Consider the following 13,366-nt stretch of genomic DNA (forward strand, 5'->3'; position numbering starts at 1 on the left):
AAACAGAGAGGAAAAAGAGAGATTTTCCATCCACTGGCTCATTCCCCAAATGCCCACAACAGCCAGGGCTTAGCCAAACCAAAGACAGGAACCAGGAACTCAATCCAGGTCCCCCACATGGGTGCAGGGGCCCAAGTACTTGAGCCATCATCCACTGACTTCACAGGCACATTAGCAGGAATCTGAAATGGAAGTGGAGAATCCAGAGCTCTACATGGGACGCCAGCAGCTGCTTCCTAATTCCGTGTTTAATAAAAGGTTAGTAAGAGTATTGATGAAAGGGAGGAAATTGACTATAAAAATCAACAAAGTGTTTGAAGCTGAGTCATTAGGAGGTGATTATGGAAGGATGGCAGGACCAGCAAAGTTTAAAACTGTCTTATTATTTTTTTTTTTTGAGGTCTAAACTTCATTTATTTCTTTTTTTTTTTTTTTTAAACTGTCTTATGAGACCTGGTTCACTCCCCAAATGTCCGCAGTGGCCAGAGCTGGGCTGGTCCAAAACCAGGAGCCAGGAGCTTCTTCTGGGTCTCCCATGTGGGTGGCAGGGGCCCAAGGAATCGGGGTCATCCGCCTTCCCAGGCACATTAGCAGGAAGTTGGATTGGAAGTGGGACAGCAGTGACTGGAATAAGCACCCATCTGGGATGCTGGCGTTGCAGGTGGCAGCTTTAACCACTATGCCACAATGCCAGCCCTGATTTGACTTTTAATAGTAAAGGAACGGGGCCGACGCTGTGGCAAAGCAGGTAAAGCCACCGTCTGCTGTGCTGGCATCCCATATGGGCAATGGTTCAAGTCCCAGCTGCTCCACTTTCAATCCAGCTCTCTGCTATGGCCTGGGAAAGCAATAGAAGATGGCACAAGTCTTTGGACCCCTGTACCTGAGAGGGAAACCTGGAAGAAGCTCCTGGCTCTTGGCTTTGGATTGGTACAGCTCCAGCCAGTGCAGCTAATTGGGGAGTGAACCAGCGGATGGAAGACCTTTCTCTCTCTCTCTCTGCCTCTCCTCTCTCTCTGTGTAATTCTGACTTTCAAATAAATAAATAAATCTTTAAAAAAACCTCTATCTTAAAAAAAAAGAAAATCTAATTTAAAGAACTCTCCAATTTGAAGTGTCTTTTAAAAGTATATATACCCTTAAAAACTATACGTAATTTTATTCTTGACTGACATGTAACTATTATGAAGCACAGTGTGATATTTTAATATATGTATACGATATGTGGCTTGAGCCACAGCCTCTTAGGGTACTTTTTAGCAGGAAACCAGAATCAGGAGCAGAGCCAGGACTCAAACCCAAGCTCTCCAAAATGGGGTGCAGGCATTCCAAGGAGAGTCTTAACTGCTATACCAATGCCCACCCCCACATTTTAAAGATAAGAAATTTGCAAGATTTTCTGAAAGACTGGGATTGCCCCAAGGTTTGTGACTGCTCTTGCTAGAGGGATGGGGTTGGCATTACTGACATGAAAAGTCCTGAGAGCGAATCAGGACTCAGTGAGACTTCAGTAACCTGTTAGACATCTGAGCAGATGCGTGAATGGGGTGTGGAATAAGCCAATCTGGAAGTCATACCAATTTAAAGCCTTGCGATTGGATTATCTAGGGTGGAACTGGATGGGAGGAGATAAAAGGTTAGCCTGGAGTCATCAAAAAACGCCAGAGGTCAGGAGAGGCCGGGAAGGAGGAAGGAGCTGAGAAAACTTTGACAGTGCCGCCATCCACAGGGGAGGAGCGGGGGTCATGGCGTCCATGAGAAACAATTTTTTCAAGATGGAGAGAGCTCCTGAAGCTCGCAAAGCCCCTGGGAATGCAGGTAAGTGGCGTGAGGACTGGGAATTCCGTGTTCAACTTTGGCGTGTGTTAAGGTGACTGATCTGTGACTTGGACCAGAGTGTGGAGGTTAATGTGGAGCAAATTCAAGAGTGTATGAGGGGAGAAAAATCCCAACAGGCAAACAGCAGCCGCAGAGAAGTCGCTTTGTTGTTGTTGCTTTGAATTATGCACTTGAGAAGCAGAGAGACAAAGGGAGAGAGAGCTCCTGTCCACTATTTCACTCCCCAAATGCCCACAACAGCCAAGGCTGGGACTGGCTACAGCCAGGAACCAGGAATTCAGTCCCCGTAGCCCACAAAGATGGCAGGGACCCAAGTACTTGAACTTTTATCTGCTGCACTCATGAATATGCATTAGCAGGAAGCCTGAATGAAAGGTGGAATCAAGACTTAAAAGACTTATCTTTAAAAAAAAAAAAGGGGGGGGGGCCGGCGCTGTGGCACAGTGGATTAACGCCCTGGCCTGAATTGCCGGCACCCCATGTGGGCACAGGTTCGAGTCCTGGCTGTTTCTCTTCCAACCCAGCTCTCTGCTATGGCCTGGGAAGGCAGTGGAAGATGGCCCGAGTCCTTGGGCTCCTGCACCCTCGTGGGAGACCTAGAAGAGGCTCCTGGCTCCTAGCTTTGTATTGGTGCAGCTCCGGCCATTGTGGCCAGTTGGGGAGTGAACCAGCAGATGGAAGACCTCTCTCTCTCTCTCTCTCTCTCTCTCTCTCTGCCTTTCCTCTCTCTGTGTAACTCTGACTTTCAAATAAACAAATAAATCTTAAAAAAAAAAAAAAAAAAAAGAGGACTCAACCTGAATCCCACCCTTTGAGAGGGGATGTGACCTCTTAACTGCCCGACAAACACCCGCAGCATTTGGGGAGCGAACTCTGAAGAAAATGAGGAGAGGGGTGGGCAGCAGGGGAGGAACTCATGAAAAGGAGTGTTTTTTGTTTTTTTTTGTGTGTTTTTTTTTTAATCTATTTGAAAGGCAGAGTTACAGAGAGAGAGAGGGAAAGGCAGAGAGAGAATCTTCCATCCGCTGGTTCACACCCCAAATGGCTGCAATGGCCGGGGCTGAATCAGGCGGAGGCCAGGAGCCAGGAACTTCTTCCAGGTCTCCACATGAGTGGCAGGGGTCATCCTCCACTGCTTTCCCAGGTCCTTAACAGGGAGCAGCCGGGACTGGAACCGGTGCCTGACTGGGATTCGGGCACTGCAGGCAGCAGCTTTACCCACTATCCAGAGTCAGTCCTGGTTTTTTGTTTTTTTTTTTAGCATGGTAATAACTGCAGATGTTTGTACTGCTGATGAGTAAAATAGCGAGCAGGAAACCTCTGATGTAACTAACGACTTGGATCCCAGAAATTTGAAGCTGATACATTTTAAAAATAAGTGTATTTGAATCTATTTATCTACTTTTCAAGATTTATTTTATTTATTTGAAAATCAGAGTTAGAAAGGGAGAGAGAACTTCCATTTGCTAGTTCACGCCCCAGATGGCTGAAACAGCCAGCGCTGGGCCAGGCAGAAGTCAGGAGCCAGGAGCTTCCTCTGGGTCTTCCACGTAGTGCAGGGACCCAAGCAATTGGGTCATCTTCAGCTGCTTTTCCAGGTGTTCGATTGGAAGGGGAGCACCTGAGAGTCAAACTGGTGCTCCAATATAGAATTCCAGCATCACAGGCACTGGCTTAACCTGCTGCGCCACAAAGCTGGTCCCCAGTGTGTTTGAACTTAAACATTTTTTAAAAAGATTTATTTATTTATTTGAAAGTCAGAGTTACACATAGAGAGGAGAGGCAGAGAGAGAGAATCTTCCATCCGCTGGTTCACTCCCCCAAGTGGCCGCAACAGCTGGAGCTGCGCCAATCCGAAGCCAGGAGCCAGGAGCTTCTTCTGGGTCTCCCACATGGGTGCAGGGGCCCAAGGACTTGGGCCATCTTCTCCTGCCTTCCAAGGCCATAGCAGAGAGCTGGATCGTAAGTGGAGCAGCCAGGACTTGAACCTATGCCCATATGGGATGCCGACTTAACGGAGGTAATGCTAAATCTTTCTTAAGATTTTAATTAAAATTCGTATCAATTAAGTAAACAAGATTGCCAGTGATCCGATTAAAGCTTCCTTCCATCAGTTAAGGGAGGCTTTTCTCTTTCTCTTACTTTCAAGAGTTGACATCTTTAAAAAAAAAAAAAAGATTTATTTATTTGAATGGGAGAGTTACAGAGAGGCAGAGAGAGAGAGAGAGAGAGAGGTCTTCCACCTGCTGGTTCACTCCCTAATTGGCGGCAAAGTTTGGAGCTGCACCGATCTGAAGTCAGGAGCCAGGAGCTTCTTCCAGGTCTCCCACGCAGGTGCAGGAGACCAAGGACTTGGGCCATCTTCTGCTGCTTTCTAGGCCATAGCAGAGAGCTGGATCGGAAGAGGAGCATCCAGGACTCAAACCGGCACCCATGTGGGATGCCGGCACTGCAGGCGGCAGCTTTACCTGCTACACCACAGTGCCAGCCCCAAGTTGGCATCTTTTAGGTACACTTGCAATTACTGTGGGATTCGAGCAGCTAAGAACTGACTATATTTTGTATTTCTTATTCTCACAGAGTTTTTTTGTTAATTACTAGATTGATGCAGTGATATTCTCCTTCCATATTTGTAATCGAAGCACCTTTGAAAAACAGTGTTTCCATAAGGCCAGCATTGTGGCATAACAGGAAAAGCTTCAGCTTGTGATGCTAGCATCCCATGTGGGTGCCAGTTCAAATCCTGGCTTCTCCAGTTCTTCTCCCTGCTATTGCACCTAGGAAAGCAGCAGAGGACTGCCCACATGCTTGGGCCCCTGCACCCACTCAGGAGACCCAGATGAAGCTCCTGGCTCCTGGCTTTGGACTGGCTCAGCCCTGGCCATTGTGGCCATCTTGGGAGTGAACCAATCAATAGAAGATCTCTTTCTCTCTAGCTCTGACTTTCAAATCAATCAATCAATCTTTTAAAAAAAGATGTGGTCATTTGGGGAGTGAACCGGTAGATGGAAGACCTTTCTATCTCTCCCTCTCTCTCTAACTCTGCCTTTCAAATAAATAAATAAATCTTCAAAAGGAGAGAGGGAGAGAGATTTAATTGAAAGGCAGAGGAACAGAGAAATCTTCCATCTGCTGGCTCATTCCCCAAATGCTTACTACAGCCAGGAATGGGCCAGGCCCAAAGCAAGACCCAGGAACTCCACCCAGGTCTTCCATGTAGGTTGCAGGGGCCTAAGTACTTGGGCCATCTTCTGGGGCATCTCAGGCACGTTTGTACGAAGCTGGATTGGAAGAAGAAGCAGGACTCTATCGCAGGCACTCCTACGTGGCTTGTGGCCATCCTAAGCCACAGTTTAACCATGGTGCCCTCCCCTGAGAATGTTTTAATCTCTAAAAATCTCAGCGTTTGGAGGAGAAGACTCAGGGACGATGTTGGGGCACGGCAGGTTTTGATTTCAGTATCTCCTACCAGAGCGCTGGTTTGAATCCCAGCTGCTCTACTTCCCATCCACCTCCCTATTAATGAACCTGGGAAAGCAGTGAAAGATGTCCAAGTACTTGGGCCCCTGCCACCCACCTAGGAGACCCTGAGGGAGTTCTGGGCTCCTGACTTGGGCCTGTCCCAGCCCCGGCCATTGTGGACACTTTGGGAGTGAATAGGTAGATGGAAGATCTTTCTCTCTGTCTCTCCTTGTCTCTCTGTATCACTCTGCCTTTCAAATAAATAAATCTTTATAAAAAAGAACACTCAGAGCAAAGCATCATGACCAATATCAATAAGGCCTGGAAGCTGATAACTTCACAAAATTAAAATGTTGGAGTTAAGTGACAATTTATTAGAAATCAAATAATAAGCAAATTTATTGCCTCCTTTACTCTATTCCTAATCATTCTTATATCCATAACCATTCCTTACTATCCTTTGGGGTTTTATCACAAATTCTTTTGAAACTCAGGGCTTCATCCAAATGCCAAATCAGGAGCCAGCATTGTGACACCTACCAGGATGAGCCTCTGCTTGCATTGCCAGCATCCCATGACAGAATGCTGGAGTCCCAGCTGCTCCACTTCCCATCCAACTTCCTACCAATACGCCTGGGAAAGCAGCAGAAGGTGGCCCAAGTTCTTGGGCTCCTGCCACTCATGTAGAAGACCTGGATTGGTCCAGACCTGTCCATCTGGGGAGTGAACCTGATTTGAAGATCTCTCTCTGTCACTCTGCCAGTCAAATAAATAAATAAATTGCTTAAGAAAATTGAAGTTTAAATATTAAAAATGTCAAATCATAGAAATTTAACACTAAATGAGTCTTTAATTTTAGGTCACACAGGCACATCTGGTGCATGGAATAACTGGATTGGCCTGAACCAATATGTGAATACACCTTTGGAAGATGTCATTGGTAAAATGAGCTTTGAAGAAACCATGAGTTGCATCCTGCGATTTTTAGCCCAAGATGCCCAGTATATGGACTCTCTGCAGCAACCCCAGGGTACAGAGGCCCATGGAAAAGGCTTTCTTGAAAACTCAAATCCTACCCAGCGTTCAGGTATGCTGTGGAGTCAACCAGCACGAGCATTCTCACCATTCATCTAACAGTAAATGTACTGCCATTGCACAAGCGTCAAGCAGTATGGAAAATACAGCATAAAAGCCACAATTTCTCTCTCTCTCTCTCTCTCTTTTTTTTTTTTTTGACAGGAAGAGTGGACAGTGAGAGAGAGAGAGAGACAGAGAGAAAGGTCTTCCTTTTGCCATTGGTTCACCCTCCAATGGCCGCCGCGGCTGGCGCGCTGCGCTGATCCAAAGGCAGGAGCCAGGTGCTTCTCCTGGTCTCCCATGGGGTGCAGGGCCCAAGCACTTGGGCCATCCTCCACTGCACTCCCGGGCCACAGCAGAGAGCCGGCCTGGAAGAGGGGCAACCAGGACAGAATCCGGCATCCCGACCGGGACTAGAACCCGGTGTGCCAGCACCGCTAGGTGGAGGATTAGCCTAGTGAGCCGCGGCGCCGGCCGCATAGTCTTAATTACTATAACTTTCTATTATATCCCTAATTATATTCCTTTCCCAGTATGTCTTGGTTAATTTTTTTAAAGGTTTATTTATTTGTTTATTTGAAAAGTAAGGTTACAGCTCTGGCTCTTTTCCTCCTCTCGTCTCTCTTCTCTCTCTAGCCTCCTCTTCTCTCTCACTCCCCTCTCTCCTCTTTCTCTCTTACTCTCCTTTTCCTTCTTTGCCCCTTCCCTCCGGTCTGCTGCGTTTGCCCCAATAAACCCTTTTCCTTAAAAAAAAGAAGAAAAAAAAAAAAGAAAAGTAAGGTTACAGAGAGAGAGAGAGAGAGATCTTCCATCAGCTGTTTCACTGCCCAAATGGTTTAAATAGCCAGGGGTAGGCCAGGCTGAAGCCAGGAGCCAGGAGCTTCTTCTGGGTCTCCCATGTGGGTGTAGGGGCCCTAGCACTTAGGCCGTCTTCTGCTACTTTCCCAGGCACATTAGCAGGCAGCTGGGTCAGAGGTGGAGCAGCTGAGACTCTAGTCGGCGCTCATATAGGAAGCCAGCATCACAGACAGTGGCTTAACCCACTAAATCACAGCATTGGCCCTATGTCTTGGTTATTTTTAAATTAATAATTTGGTTTCGTAATAGTATAAAAAGAGGAACCACATAATAGTTTAAACCAGAGTTTTCTTGAGCAGTGAAAGGAAATAACTGTGGAAATTATAACTGGAAATTAGTACATCTCTTTGCAATGTTAATGAGTCCAAAAAGGAATTATGTTGAAATGACTTAGTAATACGCAACATATTTACAGTGAAGTCTGTAATAAAATGAAAGATCATGCATTTTCACCAGGTAAAAGAGAGTATTCTTGATAATTATGCCAGACTTTCATGGGAAGACTGAAAACAATTAATTAAAGGGCTAGTCATACCTCCTTTTTTTTTTTTTTTTTTAATTAAAAAAAAAGAGTTACAGAGAGAGGGAGGGAAAGACATAGAGAAGTCTTCCGTCTACTGGCTCACTCCCCCAATTGGGGCATCAGTGGGGACTGGGCCAGGCTGAAGTCAGGAGCCTGGAGCTTTTTCCAGGTCTCCTACGTGGGTGCAGGGGCCCAAGCTCTGTGGCCATCTTCTGCTGCTTTCTCATGCTTGTTAGCAGGGAGTTTGATCAGAAGTAGAGCAGCTAGGACTCAGATCAGGGTTCATATGGGATGCTGACTTTCCAGGCCGCAGCTTAACGTGCTGTGCCACAATGCCAGCCCATAAAATAAATATTTAAAAAAATATATTTTTACGAGGCCTGCGCTATGGTGTAGCGAGTTAAACCACTGCCTGTGATGCCAGTATCCTGTACGGGAGCAGGTTCAAGTCCTGGCTGCTCCACTTCTGATCTGTCTCCCTGCTAATGGACTGGAAAAGCAGCAGAGGATGGCCCAACTGCTTGGACACCTGCCACCAACCTGGGACCCAGATAAAGTTCTTGATTCCTGGCTATGGACTGGCCCAGTGCCAGGGGTTACAGCATTTGGAGAGTGAACCAGCAGATGGAAGATCTTTCTCTCTGCCTCTCCCTCTCTCTCTCTCTGTAACTCTACCTTTCAAATAAATAAAATGAATCTTTAGAATATATATATATATATATATATGTTTGTTTTGCTCAAGTTTCCACATAAATGGCTGCAAAGGCATTTACAATATTTCTTTTTACAGTAACACAAATTTAAATTCTTTCATCATAGCTAGTATTTATGTGTGTGTTCTCACTTGGTCAATGCTCTCAGATGATTTACTAATTTTATTCTAAGAACCAACTTTTGTTTTTGGTGATTTCATCTTAGTCTAGATTTTATTGTAAATTGGTTAAATATTATGTAACTTTCTTAAAGTTTTATTATTGGTTGATCTGAAAGACAGAGTGACAGAGGAAGAGAGAGACAGAGATGTGATCCACTGGTTCTCTTCCCAAATGCCTATAACAGCCAGGTCTGGGCCAGGCAGAAGCCAGAACTTTTAACTCCATCAGGGTCTCCCACATGGTTGGCAGGGACCCAAGTACTTTGGCCATCACTTGCTGCCTTCCCGGGTGCATTAGCAGGAAGCTGGATTGGAAGCTGCCTTCCAGTATGGGATGTGGGCGTTGCAAGTGGCTCCTTAACTTGCTATGCACAACACACACTCTGGTATTTATTTTTGACTAGTTAATGTTACAATGAGATGTATTCATCTCAATAGATAGCTCTTTTCCTTTCTCAGTATATATTTAAACCCAAAAATAAATTGTTTTTGATCTGTCCCTTTCATGAAAATCTTCATTGATTTCAATAACTTTTTCTTTCTCCCCTGGTTTTCCTCTCTGCTTTCCACCAGTGTACAATAGGGCTATCTTATGAAAGTCAAATGTTTTCTTCCACTGAAGAATGTTTGCTATGATCTGAAAGTCAAATTTGGGCTGGCATTATGGCACTGCCTGTAGCACCTGCATCCCATAGGGTTGCTGGTTTGAGTTCCCACTGCTCCACTTCCAATCGAGCTCCCTGCTAATGTGCCTGGGAAAGCAGCAGAAGATGGCCCAAGTCCCTGGGCCCCTGCACCTGTGTGGGAGACCCAGAAAAAGCTCCTAGCTCCTAGCAACAGCCCTGGCTGTTGGGGAGTGAACCAGCAGATAGAAGACCTATCTCTCTCTCTCTCTGTGTAACTCTTTCAAGTAAATAAAATAAGTCTTTTTTTTTTTTTTTTTTAAGAAACTCAAATTTAGGTTCTATTTTATTTTATCCCACAGGTCCTGTAATGCAAAAGCAACCAGCTGCGTCTTGGGATCAAAATCCAGAGCAATCAAACAGGAATCACCGTGAAGAAGAAAGTCAGAGAGCGCAGAGCGGGCAAGACGGAGGAGCAGGAAAAGAAGGAGAGGAAGAAGCGGAGCGAGCGGAAAAGGAGCAAGAGGAGCTGGAGAAAGATGAGAAAAGGGAAAATAAGGCTCCGGGTCCAACATCAAGATTCGTCAGCAAATCGCTCATGACCAGTCTCTGGGAGAGGTTTAAAGTAAACAAGCACCCTACAGTACAAGACGTCCTGTCCCTGTCGTTCCAGTTTAACATGACGGATAAGCAGGTATGACCGCTTCCCCTTCTTCACAGTCACCCGGGGACTCTCACTCTTAGAGACCAAGGACTTATTCCTCACCACATCTTTTTTTTTTTTTTTTTTTTTTTTTGCAGATAATTAAATGGTTTTGTGAAAAGAGAAAGAAATACAAAGAAATGACCAAGCAGAAGCATATCAAAAAACTTAAGAGGTAAAAAAGTGTTCTGCATATAAAACATTTTTGTAAGTTGTAAGGAAATAAAAGGAATATATTGGCTTTTGGAGATAGTTGCTATTTCCATATTTATTATATATCTCATAGACTTTTATGTTCCAGCCAGTGGCACAAAACCATTTACTGCCTAATTTTCCACTCTATTCAAAACAGAAAAAAAATTTACATACATTTGAATGCCACAGTTTAACATGTAGGTGTATTACAAAACGTACAAGTACAGATATTAGATTCTTATTTTTTCTCTTCTTCTTGTTTTTACTTTTTCCAGACACTAGATTTTATTAATTGCAATACAGAATTAATAATTTTTTGTACCTTAGATGCTACATAAATTTGATGATAGTCTTTTCTCTCTAGTTGCTAGCAGAACCTCATATGATATTGAAAAGAAATAAGATAAAGGGGCCATCATTGTGGCTTAATGGGTTAAGCCACTGCCTGCAATACCAGCATACCTATGGGAGTTAGTTCAAGTCCCAGCTGCTCCACTTCTGATCCAGCTCCCTGCTAATGGCCTGGGAAAGCAGCAGAAGATGGCCCAAGTGCTTGGTCCCCTGCACCCATGTGGGAGACCTGGATATGGCTCCTGGCTCCTGCTTGGGCCTGGCCCAGCCCTGGCCATTGGGGCCATCTAGGGAATGAACCAGCAAATGGAAGATCTTTCTCTCTCTCTCTCTCTCTCTCTGTAACTCCGCCTTCCAAATAAATATATCTTTTTTTTTTAATTAAGGACAAAAGCAGCTTTTTAAAGTTTTTTATTTATTTTTTCATTCTGTTTGAAAGGTGAAGAGACAGAGACAGGCAGAGACCTTCTATCCGCGGATTCACTCCCCAACTGGCTACAATGACCAGGGCTGTGCCAGGCCAAAACCAGCAGCCAAGAACTAAAAAATCTGGGTCTCCCATGTGAGTGGCAGGGCCCCAAGCACTTGAGCCATCACCAGCAGCCTTCAGGTTGCTCATTAGCAGGAAGCTGGATCAGAAGCAGAGTAGCCAGGACTTGATCCAGACACTCCAATATGGGATGCAGGCATTCCAAGTGGTGACTTAATTGCTGTGCTAACATCCGCTCCAATAGCAGCATTTAAAAATGTAATCATTTATTTGAGAAGCAGAGGGACCAAGAGAGAGAGAAAGCCTGTCTTTTCATTGGCTCACTCCCCAAATGCCCATAGGTCAAAGCTAAGAAACAAGAACTCAATCCAGATCTCCCACGGTTTGCAGGAACCCAATCACTTGAGCCATCACTTCTGCCTACCAGGGTCTGCATTAGCAGGAACCTAGAGTCAGGAGCTGGGAATTGAACCTTTGCACTCCAATGTGACATCTGAATTGCTGGGTTAAATGCCTGCCCCTTATCAACATTTTTAATGGTACTAGACCATAAAAACATTTTTATATCATTTATGTACAGATTTTTACGTATTATCTCCCTTGATTACTGTCTTGCAGAAAACCAGTGTCAATGCGAAGCAAGCAGAACAATGAACATCAGTCCCAGTCCCTGAGGAGCACTCTACCAAGAAGACAGCAATGTCAAGGAATGTGGCAAAACCCGGGAACAGAGATCCAAGCATTTCCCCCCGTTGCACCTTGGGATGAGAGTCATGCAAATCACAACTCAGTTGAGTACTGGAGGGAGTAACGGCTTTACCTACAAAGAGAAGAGACTGCAGCAGTCAATGGCCAACAAGTTGCTGCCAGCAGCCAACTCAGGAACATTAACTATATGCACTCCTCTGGTGTTGCAACAGAGAGAGCTGTCCTATCCCTGCTGAGGAAAGTATAGCAGGTTGCCCAGTGGGGTTGCCCAGGTGCCACGTGAAAGACATGAAACACAAACTGATAGCACAGGGTGACCATGGGAAATAGTCTAGGTTCTATGAACTTGCATTTCTTTCGCAGTGTTCATATACTGTTATTGGTACAATGATTATATTCTGTATCTAAATGCCGGCGTGATAGTAATTCTAATGCTCTTGCACCTTTTCCACTTCCATAATTCCCTAACCTCTTTGACAATTTTAAATGGGTTTTAGGAAGATCATCCTAATGGATGATGATTTCAATGGAAATTGTTCCAGATTGAGTGTATATTAATATGTTAACTATAAGGACTATGTTCTGAAACATTTGATATGACTCCATTCTTGTGTACAAATGGAATTCCTAGAGATAAACAAAAAAATTAACAATTGTTAATTCTGGGGCCGGTGTTGGGGAGAAGTGAGTTAAGCTGCTACCTATGATGCTGTCGTCCCATTTGGTGGAGCGCTGGCTTGAGTCCCTGCTACGACACTTCGACCCAGCTTCTGCTAATGTGCCCAGGAAGACAACAGAAGAGGGCCCAAGTACTTGGGTCCCTGCCATCCACGGGGGAGACCTGATGATGGAGTTCCTGGCTCCTGGGTTCAGCCTGCTCAATCACTCGTGTGTTCTCTCTCTCTCTCTCTGCTTCTCAAATAAATAAATAAATAAATTATTTAAAATAAAAAAAAAAAACTTTTGGGGTGGTGCTGTAGATCAATGGGTAAACTGTGGCCTGAAGTGCTGGCATCCCGTATGGGTGCTGGTTGCAGTCGCGGCTGCTCCACTTCTGATCGAGTTCCCTGCTAATGCTCCTGGGAAAACAGTGGAAGATGACCCACATGCTTGGGTCCCTGCACCCACGTGGGATACCTGGAAGAAGCTCCAGGCTCCTGGCTTTGGCCTGGCACAGCCCTGGCTGTTGTAGCTACTTGGGGAGTGAACCAGCGGATAGAAAATCTCTTGTCTCTGTAACTCTGCCTTTCAAATAAATACATAAATATTAAAAAAGAAACCAAAAGCATAAAAACCAACCCTTAGTGCCAATGTGTGGTGTAGCAGATTAAGCTGCTGCTTGTAATGCCAGCATCCTGTGTGAGCACTGTTCAAGTCCCAGCTGCTCCACTTCTGATCCTGCTCCCTGTTAATGTGCTTGGGAAAGCACGGGAAGATGACCCAAGTGCTTGGGTCCTACCACCTGTGTGGGAGACCTAGATGGGGTCCCAGGCTTTTGCCCTGGACTTTGCAGCCATTTGGGGAGTGAACTAGTGGTTGAAAAATCTCTGAGGGCTGGCTCTGTGGCATAGCAGGTAAAGCCACTTCGTGCAGTGCTGGCATCCCATATGGGTGCCGGTTCGAGACTGACTGCTCCACTTCCGATCCAACTCTCTGCTATGGT

General features: G+C 45.3%; 1 protein-coding gene across 3 annotated transcripts; it reads left to right on the plus strand.

Annotated features, from left to right (window-relative positions):
* Window positions 1-1,583: 1,583 nt before the first annotated feature.
* Window positions 1,584-12,627, plus strand: NANOGNB (NANOG neighbor homeobox). 3 transcript variants are annotated; one of them, XM_089304502.1, is made up of 5 exons: window positions 1,605-1,818; window positions 6,161-6,388; window positions 9,619-9,950; window positions 10,058-10,134; window positions 11,614-12,627. In XM_089304502.1, the coding sequence occupies exons 1-5, from the start codon at window positions 1,746-1,748 to the stop codon at window positions 11,804-11,806; spliced, it is 903 nt and encodes a 300-aa protein (XP_089160628.1). In that variant the 5' UTR covers window positions 1,605-1,745; the 3' UTR covers window positions 11,807-12,627. The 3 variants fall into 3 exon arrangements, with proteins under 3 accessions (XP_089160629.1, XP_089160628.1, XP_089160630.1); XM_089304503.1 differs by lacking the exon at window positions 6,161-6,388 and having other exon boundaries at window positions 1,584-1,818; XM_089304504.1 differs by lacking the exon at window positions 10,058-10,134 and having other exon boundaries at window positions 1,613-1,818; window positions 11,614-11,745.
* The last annotated feature ends 739 nt before the right edge of the window (window positions 12,628-13,366 follow it).

This window comes from Oryctolagus cuniculus, chromosome 9 (genome assembly GCF_051225735.1).
Source record: "Oryctolagus cuniculus isolate XC-2025 breed Fujian yellow rabbit chromosome 9, ASM5122573v1, whole genome shotgun sequence".
Lineage (NCBI taxonomy): Eukaryota > Metazoa > Chordata > Mammalia > Lagomorpha > Leporidae > Oryctolagus > Oryctolagus cuniculus.

Coding starts and splice junctions, on each gene's coding strand:
- NANOGNB (XM_089304502.1), top strand. CDS start 1,746: ATGGCGTCCATGAGAAACAATTTTTTCAAGATGGAGAGAGCTCCTGAA. Junction 1,819..6,160: donor CAAAGCCCCTGGGAATGCAG/GTAAGTGGCGTG, acceptor CTTTAATTTTAG/GTCACACAGGCACATCTGGT. Junction 6,389..9,618: donor AAATCCTACCCAGCGTTCAG/GTATGCTGTGGA, acceptor TTTATCCCACAG/GTCCTGTAATGCAAAAGCAA.